Source organism: Lepisosteus oculatus, chromosome 7 (genome assembly GCF_040954835.1).
Source record: "Lepisosteus oculatus isolate fLepOcu1 chromosome 7, fLepOcu1.hap2, whole genome shotgun sequence".
Classification (NCBI taxonomy): domain Eukaryota; kingdom Metazoa; phylum Chordata; class Actinopteri; order Semionotiformes; family Lepisosteidae; genus Lepisosteus; species Lepisosteus oculatus.
This window is the reverse complement of record NC_090702.1, coordinates 57,275,874-57,292,186: the sequence shown is the minus strand read 5'-3', so window position 1 is coordinate 57,292,186 and position 16,313 is coordinate 57,275,874. Positions and strand designations below refer to the sequence as shown.

The following is a 16,313-nucleotide window of genomic DNA, read 5'->3' as shown; positions in this document are numbered from 1 at the left end:
GTCCGTCAGAATCTTAGAGCAGAAAGCAAGAGTCTCTGTCTTGATACGCATAGCTCAGAGCTTCTTCAGAAGGAACAATTAATTATGAGAGCTGTAATAGTACGTAGCTCTGTTGCTTCATTGCTTGACGTAAAAAGGCCAATAGGAAACAGATGTTTGAGGAATGCTATGAACCAGTGCTCAGAAACTAACAGCTGTTAACGCCTTGAAACTCAGAGCCATCTGGGACCGGTTTGGATTCTATCTTAATAACTACTGGCCCTTTAAAAGAGCACTAGGGTAAGATTAAAAATTACCAACATATCTAGCTGCCTTTCTTGTTTAGCTTGTAAATTTAAAAAACTGGAATAGTTTTATGTAAAAACTGCCAAATGCTTAAAGAGTAAAGCCTACTTCATGACAACATCAATAACAACATTAATAATAACTAATACATTCAGATTTACGTTTTATTTATATGCTCTTTTCAAAAAACATTTAGCACTGTACAATAGTACATGTACAAAACACAACAGATTTTAAAGAAACATACTAAATACACCAAATAAAACCAAGTTTTACATGCCATGACAGTAAAAGAAACATGTACAGTACATACTGTATGTATCAGAGGCTACTCATGTGTATGCTGGTTATTTTATTTTTGCTTTGTAGTTGTCAGGTTTAATCTGGAAAAATAAAACCCTTTCCTTAATTATTAATTTTCTTGATATTCTATAGGGAAACAGCAGATGTGGAATGGCAGGATTACCCAGCTATCAAAAGTTTTTAAAATTATAGCAGACAGAATATTACAGGTGCAGGGGCAATTTGTTTCTTAAGATCAGAACACATTCTCACTATATAAAACATATTCAGTAACAAGTATATGTTAAATGGAAGTAAAAGTCCATTGTCTCAACAACCAAGCGAAAAGACAGATAAATATACGAATATATAGTTTAGGCATAGAATTTAAATAAAAAGATGTTATGTTATAATTGTACAATGCACTAGTAAGACCTCATTTAGAGCGCTGTTTACGATTTTGTTCAACACATTATAAAAGGATTACTGCTGCAATGGAATCAGTCTAAAGAACAGTGTCTACATGCTGTACACATTAAGAGAATGTCCTACACTCACAGGCAGAAGCAACTGAACCTTTGAAGTTTTAAACAAAGAAGACTGAAAGGAGTCCTGAATTCTCAAAGCCATAAGTAAAACCAAAGCAGTGGACATCTTCAGTATAAACAGGAAAAGAAAAATTAGAGGACATGAGTGGAAACTATATGAGAGTGCATTTAGTACAGAAAAGAAAATACTTCTTTGCACAAAGTGTTGTGGGAATCTGTAACAAGCAGTAGGAAGCAGGAGGATGAGAACCTTGGATCATTATCCGCTAATTACTAAACTGGCTAGATGAACTGAGAAGTCTTGTCTTGTTTGTAATCTTATTTTATTATGTTCTGAACCAGTGATTGCATAAATGAAATCTTAAAAACAGTTTTATGATTCATACACATAATACGATTGTATATCCTGGTGGATGAATTAAACAATTTAAAGCCTTGAAGGTTTTGTAAATCTGTTATGCGACTCTTGATCAGATGTGTAAGAGAAGTTAAGAATGATCATCCGTTTAATAAGAAGAATAAAATAGCCCAGATGTCATCACCACCATTTTGCAATGTTGGTGTTCTCAACAGGACTACAACAGAAGCATTATTCCTCCACATCTTGAACACTGCTCAAGAACAGCTGATCAGCTGTGCTTTAAAACCCTCAACATAAGTGCTGAGATTTAGGTATGTCTCACATTGGTGGCTTAAAAAGACAGAGCTCTGTATTCACTGTGCAGAAATAGGCACTGGGCTTAGCCATGAGCTCAAATGTCATGTTGACACCAAAGCAGATTGCCATCTGCAGCCAGCCTGACTCACCACCAGCAGCAGCCAAATGCTGGCTTGGTGTCTGGGAATTTCGATTGCTTTCTAATCACAACTTTATTTTAATTGATGCTGTGAGCAATATAACTATTTCACTGCCAGCACAAATTCTCTGCAAACTCCAAACCAAGGCTGTGTGCACCGTGTGGTTAGTTAAAAATTATATTCTGTCTAATGACATACTTTCTAAATTTAAGTTTTGGTGTCTAATGGATCCTTGATCATGAGAAGTGGCTGTATTATTATTAATACAGACAGTTCTGTATTATTATTCTGTAATATTGTTTAAGATGCCGTCTTAAGGCTTAATATGCATTATATTATAAGAAAACTTGCTAGTGAAAGAAGGCCATTTGATCAATATACCACCTGTTTGTTTGCTTCTGTCCAGAGTCTATCCTGACAAGCAATAGGTGCAAGGCAGGGTACACTCTGGATGGGACGCCAGTCCATTGCAGGGCACACACAGACACAAACATGCATACACTCATACCAGGGCCAGTTTTCCCAGAAGCCAATCAACCTACAGGACAAATACTGTACGTATATCTTGGGACTGTGGGATGAAACCAGAGCACCTGGAGGAAACCCATGTAAACACATATGGTGGAGTGGTGGCACTGTGGCTCAGGATCTGCGCCTGTGGCTGGAAGGCTGCCGGTTCGTATCCCGTGGCCAGCAGAGGAATCCTACTCCATCAGACCCCTGAGCAAGGCCCTTAACCCCAACTACTCCAGGGGCACCGTATAATGGCTGACCTTGTGCTCTGACCCCCAGGCATCTCTCCCTGTCTGTGTGTCTCATGGAGAGCAAGCTGGGGTCTGCGAAAAGACAAATTCCTAATGCAAGAAAATGTATATGGCCAATAAAGTGATCTTATCCTATCACACAAACTCTACACAGATAGCACCCCAGGTCTGGAATTGAACCCAGGGCCCCAGTGCTGTGCCAACCGCTTGCTTTTTTCCCCGTAGATAATTGATTCACAAGAAATCATCCAGTGGTCTTTTGAAAGAAGTCAAGGTATTGGCTTCAACAAATGTCAGATTGTTGTTTCATACTTCGACCACCCTTTGTGTATGAAAGGGTCCCCTGTACTCTGTCTTAAACGCATTTCCATCTAGTTCCCACTTCAGTCTCGTCTGATTCTTGTTTTGCTGATGCTTCCGATGAATCCATAGGATCGAGTTTGTGCTTTTGTCAAAACTGTTCTACTGTTCTAGGCAATGTGGGAAAGCAAATAAAAAGCAAATAACATATTGCTTCATATAAAAGCATAGACTTTAACTCAAGGCATGCTAAAATTGTATGACACGCTAGTCGTCATTTATAATATAGTGTACAACATTTGTCACCACAAGATAGATAAGAACCTGCTGCTGTGGAATCAGTCCAGAGAAGTGTAACCATGTGCAGTACATACCAGGGGCTAAGCGAATGACCTATGTTGACAGTCCAATAAACTGAACCTTATTAGTCAATAATTGGGAACTTGATACAAGGAAATGATAAAACGCACCAGAATGACCGAGGGATCATGAACCAGAGAGCACAAGTGGAAACTACGTGGAAGAACGTTGAAAACCAAAAACGATATTTCTTAACTGGAAAGGATGTGGTAGTCTGGAACAAACTGAGGTCCTGCTGTTAAAACTGGTATCCTGGCTTCTTTCAGGAAATGGCTGGATAAGATCCTTGGAGAAATTTACTACTAACTACCAGACAGGCCAGATACATAACATTCAGTGTTGTTGTTTTTCTGAGTCTCCATATCTGCACATGCTATCGGTAGCTGTTGTCTAAGTACTGTATATGCTTCCCCACAGACAACCCACTATCTCTCTCTCCATCTCCATCTCGCTCATACTGTGCGCTCATTTGTGTGAAGCAAGCACTTTGCGGTGTCTTCACGGCTCAACAACAGGAAACAGCTGAGCCATTCTGAACATATGTTGGGTTTTCAGTTAGCACAGAACAAAAGCAACACAGCAGCAACAACAACAACCAGGTATCAGCTGACTTGCAGCATCATTTACTAGCAGTCAGCTGGAAATAGATCTTAAAGCCACTTTGCAGGACCTTCAGTTCCTCCTCAATCTCTGCTGCCATCACAGACTCAGACTCGGGCTGAGAGAGCCGGACTCCATTCAGGAAACAGCTATATCATTTACAACAATGTTATTTTCTTATTTTAGATACAATTCACTGTAATAACTCCAACTTTATTGGACACTCCAAATCCTAAACTCCAAAATGTCAATCTTTAGACATCTCTCTGATATTTTATTGTTTTTTTTTTCCACAAGCATACTTTCTGTGTGAAAATCTTATCAGGTACCTGATTAGTGTACCTTAATAAATTATACCACATGTATAGATAACAGAAACAGATAGGAACCAAAATGTTAGTGAGGATTTTGAGAAAAGGATCCAATAATAATAATAATCAATTTAATGTATTTTACTGTCTAAACAGGATACATCCAATACAATAATGAAATCGTTTTTTTATTAAGTCTGAAAAGCTTATGAACATATTTTATTAATTTTAAGTTGATGAAAATACTGGAATCATTCAGTGGATAAAGTGCTGTCTCAAGAAACACAAATAAATTATGCTGTTGAAGCCACTGTAATATTCTTTTTGTGAAGTAGCAGACAAGTGAAAGTACTTAAATGTTTAAATCATAATTATTTCATTTCTTGATAGTTAGTTTCTTGAGCATCTTATGTCCCATTGTCTTTTGTACCTTTCTTTCGATTTTAGATTTTGTTTTTCAGTTTCTCCATTGTAGCTGCTCTGGTGTTGAGTCATCTCTTCCAAACACGTTTAGAAAGTCAAATCTGAGGAAACAAGGCTCTGGCCCAACAATACCAGCAGCCTTTGGCACAGATTTATAAAATAATCACATATGAGAGGATAGTATAGCTTCTTGGCCTTCACCAAACATCAAATTCCAAAAACACTTTTATAATAAACAAACCAAAAGATAGATGAAACAAACATTTTAATTGTATGACACCAGAATGGCAGTGCAATCAGGCATCATCCCAGGTTATTTAGCTATGAAAGCTAACTGACACACACAGAAGCCATTTGAGTTGACTTTATCAATGACTTTGATGATTTTGAATACGTGAATCAGGTCTTCTCATAGTATTCTCTGTTAAAGTTAATATATATATATATTATTATAGCCTGTCAGTAAAGGACATTCCATTAAATCTAGTAGATCTTTTCTGAACTGATTCTGTTGCATTATAGAAGTTAAGTAACATAAAATCCCCTGATTAATATTCTATACCTTTACTATACATCCCGACATACTATATGCCTTTTACTGCTTCCCTACATTACCTAGAGTCGGAGAAAAATGTGCCAACATAAAAACCTGTTGTCCACATGGTTAGGATCAGTGGTAGAAGATAACGCACTCTCCTTAATCACCCTGCATCAAGAATGGGCAATCCTGGACCTGGAGAGTCAGTGTATTTGCAGGTTTTCATTCCAACTCATCTCTTAACAGCCTTTTAGCAGTTCAGACACATCCTAATTAATAAGACAGGGAGACAAAACTAATTGAAACATATTTGGCGTAACTGCCCTTGGCGAGGGAACGGCAGCCTGCCCTTGAAGACTGGACCGTCCTTTCTTCATGAGGAATGAGCCAGGGAGCTGCTGTCAGGGTGAGTAAGGGGGTCTGCGAGGGAGAAGTGGGGGTGAGTCAGGGGGTATCTGTGAGGGTGAGTGAGGGAGGCAGAAGCACAAATAGGAGGAGAGATATTATGAGTAGGATTATGGGATCTGGAATTTCACCTCCTTCTTAGGGGGAGAGATATTAGATGTAGGATTATAGGATCTGGAATTTCACCTCCTTCTTAGGGGGAGAGATATTAGATGTAGGATTATAGGATCTGGAATTTCACTTCCTCTTTATGTTTTAAAAACATCGTAAATCAGCTCATTATTGGATTGATGGGGTTAATTTAACCACTTCTTCCAGCTCTTCAGATGCTTCTACTTTGAGGGGATCTAGATAACCTGCAGACACACTGACCAGCCTTGCAGGACCAGGACCGGACACCCCCACTGGACATGTACATTGTCATGTTCTATTCTATGTCTAAAGCTACACTATCCTGTGATTTTGTTTCTCTTTATTTGATTCTACTTAAGTGAAAATAACTCTCAGCAACTGCTCTGTAAGGCAGAGGCATTTCTAAGACTTTCTCAGACCAAAAATTGATTTTAAGAAAAATAAATAAAACAAGAGAAAAGTGAAAAGACAGACTGCTTCCTGATTAATGTTCGCTAGATCACCTACAAGGAAGAATGTCTAAATGACAAATAATCAAGATGCACTGAGGAAGACAAGTGATAAAACCATTAGAGAAATGTGATCATAATATGGTAGGCTTTAAAATATACTTTTTTAGTGTACATGCATCTTCTAGCCGCTTTTGCAAATTCAGGATTGTGGAGGAGCCAGAACCTATTTTAGCAAGCAGCTGACGCAAAGCTCACCAATCCATTGCAGGGCAGACGCACAGACACACCAGGGCCAATTTTCTCAGAAGCAAATTAACCTACAAGTATGTTTCTGGAACTGTGGGAGGAAAATCCTACAAACACGGGGAGAACAAACGAACTCCACACAGATAGCAATCCAGGTCCAGAACTTAACCTAGGACAACAGGTAGCAATGTTAACCACTGTGCCACCGGACTGCCTGTACCTGTACATATAGAGTCCAGATCAAAGGTTTGCTATTTCTAGAAGGCAGCTTGTGAAGGACTAAAGAAAGTTACCCTCCCCCGTGAAGACTGACAATTAATTTTTAGCTTTATTTACATTTTTGGTTCATTGTGCAACTTGGGGAGGTAGATATTTATTGTATATGTTAAAACCACTTTCAAGAGTTTTAAAATGGCAAACCGTTCCTCTCTCCTTCTTGAACAGAGACAAGATCAAGGTGATGCGTGTTCAGCAGACTAATGACAATGGCCTCAGGCTACTGAACGACATCACAGAAGAGGACACAATTGATTTTTGCGGCCTCTTTCCCTTTGTAGTCCCTCTCTCTGTGTCAGGAGCCAAGAGGGGCTCGGCTACGATTGTTTCGCCCGCAGTATTGTTGTGAAGAGAAGAGAACTGCATAAACCAGACGGAGTAAAAGTCCAAATCTATTCAAAAGAATCTCAAACGAATGAAAACAATTTTCAGGCCTAGAAGCGTTACATTAGCTTTCAGGGAAAAAAAACCCTGGCACCAACACCTGAAAAACACTGTAATTAAGACAGCTGCAAAGCCTTAAGTTATTTTGCATAACTGCCACCCCAGTTTAACTGGATTTCGTGACATTGCCAGGGCATGCCTGCTTAAAAAGCAGCTTGATTTGGGCTTGACTACAGACGCTTTAATAGCACAAAACCAAAGACAGAAGGTACCTACCGTATGTCAGGTCATGATCCTTCCACACAATTCAGTGCAAAATGTATTTTCCTTGGGAAATTCTTTTTTTAATTTTATAATCTCCATTAAAAAAAGTCAAATTATTTTACTTATTTTCACATTTTGAATCAGTCGTATTCGTGTGCGAGATTTCAGGACTCTCGTGCCAATCTAAATTATAGTAATGTCTGTGTGTCTATGACTATGTTACACAATGGATTTGAAATGTGACTGCACTCATTTTCCTCTGAAACATTTTTAAGGGAATACAATTGTTTTCATTTTTTTTTCCTGCTGTTTTGCTAGGAATCTCACACACTGCTTTGCTTTTTCAAGAAAATAAAACTTCCTTTTTTAAATGTCACTGAAATGAGTCACTGAAAATAAATTAACATTCAAGAGACACATTTTCATTTATTGTACAATTCATATTTATTGCGACACTGCCACTCAAGGTGTAAAGGTTTAAGCTGAATTGTGTTTTTGTAGAAAAGGCAACTTGAGAGGCAGATTCGTTTCATCTATTTAAATCTTGAAACCTGATCTGAAAATCTGGATTCAGGATAAACGGATATATTAACATTCTACAGTTTTGTTCATTACATTATTTTAAGATTGGTTAGAATGGTTGTTGAAAAAAGGTTCTGAAATCCACTCTGACTCCGGTTATATTTCAGGGGTTACAAAGTTTGGTTTTAGTGGATACCTGTCCTTTGCGTTTTTTATTCCACAGGATTTCTTATTTGACATATTTTTGAGGCAGATATTTGCCATTGCTTTTAGCTCCTAAAAGTTGATTGGGTTCCGTAATTATCAAAGTTGTAGCAATTTCTGAGGTTCAGAACCACCATCATCATTGTTTTGCCCTAAAGTAACAATTTGGACCTTTGGAGAAGGGGATTCACCGCTGTAGCATTTGATCCAGTCACTGGTACTGTTTTTTTTATTTTCTTCCAGCTGATGCAAAGGTCATAACTGTGAACCAAGTTCATCTAAGATTGTTTTAAATTAGGAGCTTACAAAAAGAATAGTCACACATTGAAAATATTCAGAGTGAATAAAATTCAGAACTATTTTGTCGATAGGGTGATTGCCATGCAGACAGCAAGTACACTCTAGGGAGTGAGAATTCCATCATCGAGAAAAGACCATGCCTTAAGGATGACTTTAATGGTGTTACCTCCACCTAACCAACCTCTTGTGATTCCTTCCGTATGACTTATTCAACAATTGTCAAAGAGACACAGATGTGGGAATTGGCAGAAGACCTCAGTATACAGGAGAAATTCTTCCATGTTAATGTTCAGCTGTTTTAGCCTGGTCACAATGAATCATGTCAAGTTTCACACTCGGGACCTGTTTTCCACAAAACCCAGCTGTATCTGCAACTAACTTTTGCTGTGCAGAAACAGCCCATTGGGGGTCCCTCACTGTGACAATCTCGTTATTTAATCATTGCATATGGTTGACTGGCTCTGGTCAGATCACAGGTGCTTCCTGTCAGTTAGTAGTTTGGCTGGAGAAATGGTGAACAGATGGACCCTGTACACCCTAGCATTTTCACATTGCGAGATTCCTGCTGTCAACATTCCCAGAACACATTCAGTGGTCTCACTGAGCTGCACAGCGTAAAGTCCGATTACCCACATATTTTATGATGTGAAAATAAAAAGGTTTCACCTTACAAGACATCAATAACATACTCTACATAATATCTAAAGTATCAGTATTGGATCAAATTTTAATATACTGGCACTGAAGTTCTACAGCGGTTATGACAGTTAAAAAGTAATGAATCAGCAGGGTTAATTTTCCCCAAATGAACCAGCTAGGAGGTTCATTTTCCCCAAATGAACCTCCTAGCTGGAATATTTAACTTACTTAGCATGGAAGCTGTCGCCAACAATTCTGAGAATGAATATGGAAAACCAGTTCATAAAGAGGGCAACATACCTGAACCAAAAAAACTACTGACCAATCTGCTTACTTCAGTTACTGGCAAACTTATACAAATTATAGTTACAGCAAAATTAGACTAACTTAGAAAATAATGGCATTTTAAGTGACAGCCAACAGGGATGTTGTTAAAATTGTATAATACTGTACTAAGACTTCATTTAGAACTCCATGTGACCATGTTACCTAAAAAGAGTGCTGTTTTGAAATTAGTCAATAGAAAAGCAAACTGATATAATCCTGGGCTTAAATGTTGCACACAGACACCCTATAAAGACCTGAATCTTTGTAGAGTGCAAGCTGGTCTTTGTCTTCAACGGCAAAGACCAAGAAGGCCAGATTCATGATCGCAAAATGCACCAAGCTGACTTCTGAATTCTGAAGGTTGACTCAACTGAATGGACTTCACAGAATCAACAGTGAATACAAATCACAGAATACCAGTATAAACTACATGGAAATGCATCTAAAACTGAGAACAGGAGACCGATTTTTATTTATTTTTTTATACAAGAGGTCGTGAAAGACTGGAACAAGCTACTGACCTAAGTTACTGAGTTTCCTCAGGAAATAGCTAGATGAGATACTTGCTTCAATTACCTACGAGCAACCACACTGGATAGATGTGCAAAATGGACTCCTCTCATTTGTATCCTAGGTTTTCAAAAGGTCTGAAGTATTCTTCAGAGAAGCAAAAAAGGACTGTAAACGACCTGGTATTAAATGTTTTCAGAATGCTTTTGATGTTATATATCCACAAGGACAAAATGACCCCTTCAGAGTGGATAAAAAGTGTGGGTTAAAAAAAAAGATCAGATGCACCACAAAAATGCGAAGATATGAAAGTTTTATTACAGAGGAAAAAAATCTCTTCCAAAATATAGAAATCTGTACAACTTTCTCACAATTTACATTGAACTGTACAAATTTACAGCAGTTCACAACATATCTAAGAAAATAAAAACAGACAGTTCACAAGGAAGAAATGCTTTGTCTTAACTAGTTTAGTTTAAAAAAAAAAACAGACAAGATTCAAAGATCATGAAAATTACCCAGATTTACCAAAAGAACTTACTTTGGTCCTTGCTAGCACAATGCATTGACAACATTGGCCCCTATGGCTTGAGTTTGGCAACATCTCAAAAATCAGGTTACAGAGTACTTGAAATGAGTAGGTGGTATATGCCATGACCTCTACATCCAAAAGTGAAACCGACATAACTCTACAACCATACACAACTGCATTAATACTTTTTAATGTACATTTAGGAAAGATGGACAGGTTAAACCTTTTACCATAAATGAAAATACATTATGCCTGTTAAGAGCCCTGTCAAGATATTTTTAGGTCTCAATTCGGAATGGATAGCATGTTTGCATATTCATGGTCAATGAACCAATGCGTTTATAACAGTCCACATTTAAATTTTATATTAATCAGTTATAAATCCCAACTATATTCAACTTGAGCAGGTTAACAATGTAAAGTAAAAGTGATTTAACATTTACAGATGTAAGAAAAAAATCTCCAAAAGAAAATTAATCCCATAATAACAGCACTAAAGCAAGTGTCCAATATAGATTTCTTTAAAAGTCCCCCCCCCCATTTGGATCTGTAACCTACAACTTATGCCACTTGTGCCATCTTTTCTGTCACCATTTAAGGCAGGCTGTAGCACAGGCTTCAGTAGGAGTATTGTCATGAACACAGGACTAATAATCACAGGTACGGAAACATTTGCCACTGACTGCTGAAGTCATTGTTAGAAACTTCGAAAAGTACCCAAAACCCAACTTGTTGCTATAGGGTTTTTCCTAGAGATCCCAGTTTCACATTGGTTATTGCAGACATTTTTATATTATATTAAGAGGGAAAAGAACAAGCTCAGTGCCTGCTGAATGCTCACTACAATCAGTGCAGTTATAAGAAAAGCCAGGTCATAGCTGCCCTTATCTGGCCAAAGGCTGACACTTCTGACCAAGGGGTGTGGAATGTGGCACCACACATTCTGTCCGAGAATTCACAGTCTAAACAGATGCACTTCAGCGACAGAAGAAGACCAAACACCTTCATTAATGTCTCAAAGGGGCCCAGGGCTCACATTAGTGTAGCCACCCAGCGAAACAGTGAAATAAAATGAGGAAAACAGCCCTCACAAATATAGCTCTTCATGCACCTCCTACACAAATTTGTCCCGCACATGACAGTGACTCAGAAGTGTGATGAAACCCTGGAGCCTGGCTCTCTGCCAGCCCCTCCTCTCTGCTCTCACTGGTGCCTGGACAAGGCAGCCTGAGAACACAGCCCACTGTTAAAGAAACCCTGCAGCAGGAGCCCCTTCTACTGCACTCAACCCCCAGCTCTCTCCTACCCCGAGTGCATGCACAGGAAGAAGAGAGTTGTGTACAGCACTGACTGAAAACATCCTGCTTTCGTGGCAATTTGACTTTAAAACTTTCCTGCAGCACCTCAATCACTCCACTACAAGAGCTCTACCCCGTGAAAAGCCAATCTCTGTGTATCTCGCAGGGAGAGGAGGAGTTTATTTCAAATTGGAAACAGAGGAATATTAAGCAAAACAGAAACCCTAAAATACAACTAAATCCCCAACTAGAAGGAACAATACAACAAATTTACGAATGGATTGTATAGTAATAGTAAGTTGTTTTGTCAAGCCTGGCCCATTTTCCTAAGTAAAAGGTAAAGGTTAAAACAATTCTACTATATGGAAGGTAAGGACTACTAACCTGTTCCACAGTCTGGAGGTCCAAGTGCACTCAAGTAACCATAACACTTCACTCTACCCGGGTTAAGGGGAACACCAACACACAAAGAGGTGGGAGATGCACACTAGACTTCTGAACTAGATTTAAAATCAGGGTTACAGGTATGCTGACATACGGGCATGAAAAGAACTGGTATTAAATCTCAGAGTAACAGAACTGCTGAAAAATGCACCATCTTCATAAATCATGGCAGAATTTAATCTATAGCAATCTTATATACACAAGGAACATTTCTGATTGACAGTATTCTGTAACTAAAGACAAAAGCGAAGTCCAATTTGTCCCAGGTACAAATGACCATCTGTGGTTTACGTACTGCACGGGAAAAAGAGGTTCTTCAATGACTAGTTGAAGCATCTAGGAGCGATGGGGTCACTCTCTGACCACAGTACAGAATACCTGCAGGATTTTTAAACCCGTTTTCTTTAAAAAATAGATTTCTCGACAAATAAAGGTATAGCAATATGCTGCAATGAATTCCTTACAAAAGACGACGTACCAAAGTGCAAAGTCTACAATTGTGGCAATTAGGCAATACCCCCCCACCCCCCTCAACACCACGAAAGCTGCATCTTAGATCTTCATAGCTGCACCACGAGAGTCCATGATCCTCTCCCCAAGGGAGCCCTCAGAAAGTCACAAAACCTCCGAGTTCTCTTCAGCTGGCATCTCCCCCGTCAGGCGGAGCCGCTAGCCGGACACCGTCATCATGGCATAGGATTTGGAGGGACTGGCCCCTCCCAGCAGCAGCTCCTCCTTGCAGCTGATCCGACTGTCCGCCATGGCCAGTCCGCCGCCCGCGGGGCCCTGGGCGCCGCTGCCACCGGCCGGCGGCGACTCGTAGAGCACGCAGATCGACCCGTCTTCCCCGATGCGGTAGGACACCTCGAAGGGGTCCACCCAGAGCGTGAGCTCGCTGGGCAGGAGCCGGAAGAGCTGCTGCGCGCTGAGCCCGACCCGCTGGCCCGCCCTGCCCACCAGTGGGTCCATCTTGTGGTTGATGCGGATGCAGCGGTAGCCGGAGCCCTTGCAGGGCCTGTCGGGGAACCAGTGGTGCTTGTACTGCTCTGTGAAGAGAGGAGAGGAGACGCTCTTGATCGGGATAACGCTGCCCGCCCAGTTACTGCTGCCACACGAGGAAAATAAAGCCAGCTCTCTCCGCCCCACACCTTGTTGTTATTAATTAAAACTGAACAAGAATCTTCACAGGTCTTCAGCGGCAGAGGACACCGCAGGCAATTCCTTTTGGACTTCTGAATCAGGTTAAAGGTTGAATTCGCAACTTCGTTTTGTGGTCGTAGGTACAAAAACGCCCCATTTTTTAAAAATCCATTTCAGTTGCGACTCATTTTACCACGACGGGATACTGCAAAAACACACAGCAAACAAGGACTGTCTGAGCTGGCTTTCGTCTATAAGAGAGATGAGCAATGGTGCTTTCATCAGGTATGAGAAAGCCCACGCGCATTTTTAACAGAGCGCATGTCCAGAAAGAACGCAATGATTAAATTCCCCAAGCCTGACTCTCTTATACATGTCTTAAAGTGATTTCTGAGTAAGTACAAATAGTTTTTTATTTACTGATAGCCTGCCAACTGCACTGGAAAGCGATATACAATAATACAAATGAAACTTATATACAAGAATAAAAACTACACAAGCATAACTACAGAAACACTACAATTTGAAAGAATTTGCACTGAATGTACACCTACCAGTTAGCCCTGACAAGAGAGGGCTAACTGTGACTAACACAGAAAGCATAAATTAAAAAGGGAGCTCCTCATCTCGAATGGAAACCGTTCGCCTACTGCCTGAAACTCTCACCATAGATTGTCTTCACAGACATGCACCCCTGTGAGCAATACAGTCTTTACTGGGCCTTTGCTGCTGGCTGCACCTTCGGAAACCAACCTCGAAAACCGAACTACCAGAAAGGCAAAGGCTGCACTGAATTCCAGGAACTCCTTTAGGGAGCAGTAACGCCTTTCAAAAAAATAATCTCACTGTACAACGACCCCAAAAGAAAATATGCTACATTTTTTACAAAGGGTCAAAGCCTATACATCTAAACACCACACAGATAAACAGTCAGTCCATAAACGCGTCTGTAAATAACGCTGATACTAACAGGGTGCAAACTGCTCCAGGCAAATTGTGTACTACATTTCAGAGAACCGTTTAAAAAAACGTATCTAGGTACATTAAGCTCGTCTTAAAGGTTTGGAGGGAGGCTTGATTTCTGCCGACGAAGCAGTTTACAGACGGGATCACAACTTTTCTACTTATCTGCGCAATCGAGGAGACATGAGCGGAAGCACAGGGTTCCGCGTTCGTGTGATCAATATGATTAACCCTTACCCTCCTGCCGCGGCCTCTGGGCTCATTTGTCAATCCTAAACACATACAAGCTTGCTACACGTTCAAGAGCGGGGTGAAAACGGGGCGGCTTTCTGTAGAAGTCTTCAAACAATCAAGGCGGCCGAAAATGTCCCCTAATGCCAGGTTACGATAAATATGGCCGAGCTTGCTCGGGACACTTGTGCCAGCGAAACCGAGCAACCTTCTGAAACAAAAATCAAAGTAGCTTGAGCCTGAGCTGGGAATTCAGTTTCACGCGTTATTACATTTCGATTTCGTAATCAGGAAAAACCCACCGCAGCGGCTAAATAAACTCATGCGTCATCAATTTAGCCTCTAGTTTCATTCCAGTTTCTCGGTCCTCCGTCGATTCTGAAATAAACACCTGATGCGACACAACAAGCTGCTCAGCTCGGGGCACCCAGGAAGAAACTGGGGCACAGGCTAATTAAGCAATTACAGCAATATAACAACGAAATCCCGCAGTCTCTCCAGAGCTGTATAGCTCACAACCGTGAAATTACAGTGAGAAAAAAAAACATTGCCGTAATATTAATCCACTTCTCTTATTTCCAGATCAAACACAAAATGGCCAGTCGCGTCTTAACCATAGAGAAACTCTGGTAAATAAAGGGCTACTTAAACAATAACCTGACATTTTAATTCTTGAAAACTGCTTCCGTCTGGATTATTAAAAGGGTCCTCCGGTAATATTAAACCTCCTTGTTTTAGATTTTGTCAATCGGTGAGCTAAGTATTGACGGAATTGTCAATCCAGTCTCACTAGTATTCACAAAAAAAAGTAACATCTAAGATCGACGGTTCATTTTTATAAAACTTCTGCTCCTTTCTGGTCTGGTCTGCTGGTCCGGAAGCAGCGAACCGAGCCCGCCCCGGCTCCGGAGAGACACTGCACCGCCACAGCCCGGGCCGAGCCGGGGCGACCGGGACGGACGGACACGCACACGGTGGACCACAACGTGGTTGTGCGCTGTTCCCGGGGGGACGGGCCGGGCCTCCACTGCTGCAGGCACCGCTGACACTACCACTATCCACACGGGCGAAGCGCAAAGCAGGCTTGACTCGGACTCCACCGACAAGCTCGGCGCCGCGCCGTCTCCCTGCGGCAGTGGACGCGCCACGTCGGCGTGGCTTGTGCGCCGGAGAGCCGAGCCCCGGACCCGGTTCGGTCCGGATCCGGCCCGGCCCGGCCCTTACCCGCCAGCAGGTCCTGCAGGCTCTGGCTGAAGGTCTGCAGCTGCCGGTCGCTCACGAGCCCCCGGGCGCGCAGCAGGTGCGACAGGAAGCTCGCGGCCGCGCTGATCTCCGGCAGCATGCTGGCCCGCGCGCACAGGGGGTGCATCAGGAGCGGAGGCGCCGTCCCGGGTTCACTGGGACCCCGTCCTCTCCAAGCCGAGCGCAGGTCCTCTTCCTGCTACCGCTGTCCTCTCCAAGCCGAGCGCAGGTCCTCCTCCTCCTGCTGCTGTCCGAGAGCGGGTTGCACCGCGCAGGGCACTTATTTCCCGAGGTTGGAAAGTTTGCCAGGGAGATCATGCGCGGAACGGGGTCGCTGTGTTGGTAAACAGAAGACTCGGGCTTGCAGGGCAGGCTGCTTTATAGCGGCCGGCCCCCAGCCCTGACGTCCCGCAACAGCTGGGCGGCCAAGCCTATCCGGGCAGCGCAGGGAGAGACGCCACGACGAGAGGCGGAGCTGTAGTGAGCATTGCGTCTTCTATCCCAAAATAAACCGTGAGCGGGCGGGTGGGGATTAATGCTGCGCCGCGGGTCAGCAGGGAGCGGGCTGTCCGGCCATGTTGTGGTTGTTCACC

At 41.8% G+C, this 16,313-nt stretch overlaps 1 protein-coding gene across 1 annotated transcript; it reads right to left on the bottom strand.

The window, feature by feature from the left end:
• Positions 1-10,166: 10,166 nt before the first annotated feature.
• LOC102692892 (B-cell translocation gene 1, anti-proliferative) lies at positions 10,167-16,086 on the bottom strand. The gene is made up of 2 exons (XM_006633050.3): positions 15,703-16,086; positions 10,167-13,190 (listed from the first exon to the last, which is right to left on the bottom strand). Exons 1-2 carry the CDS (start codon positions 15,845-15,847, stop codon positions 12,814-12,816), a joined length of 522 nt encoding a protein of 173 aa, XP_006633113.1. The 5' UTR covers positions 15,848-16,086; the 3' UTR covers positions 10,167-12,813.
• Between the last annotated feature and the right edge of the window lie 227 nt (positions 16,087-16,313).

Excerpts from the sequence above, each read along its gene's own strand:
- LOC102692892 (XM_006633050.3), bottom strand. The coding sequence starts at position 15,847 with ATGCACCCCCTGTGCGCGCGGGCCAGCATGCTGCCGGAGATCAGCGCG. Across the intron at positions 13,191-15,702 it reads CCTGCAGGACCTGCTGGCGG|AGCAGTACAAGCACCACTGG; the intron begins GTAAGGGCCGGG and ends CTCTCTTCACAG.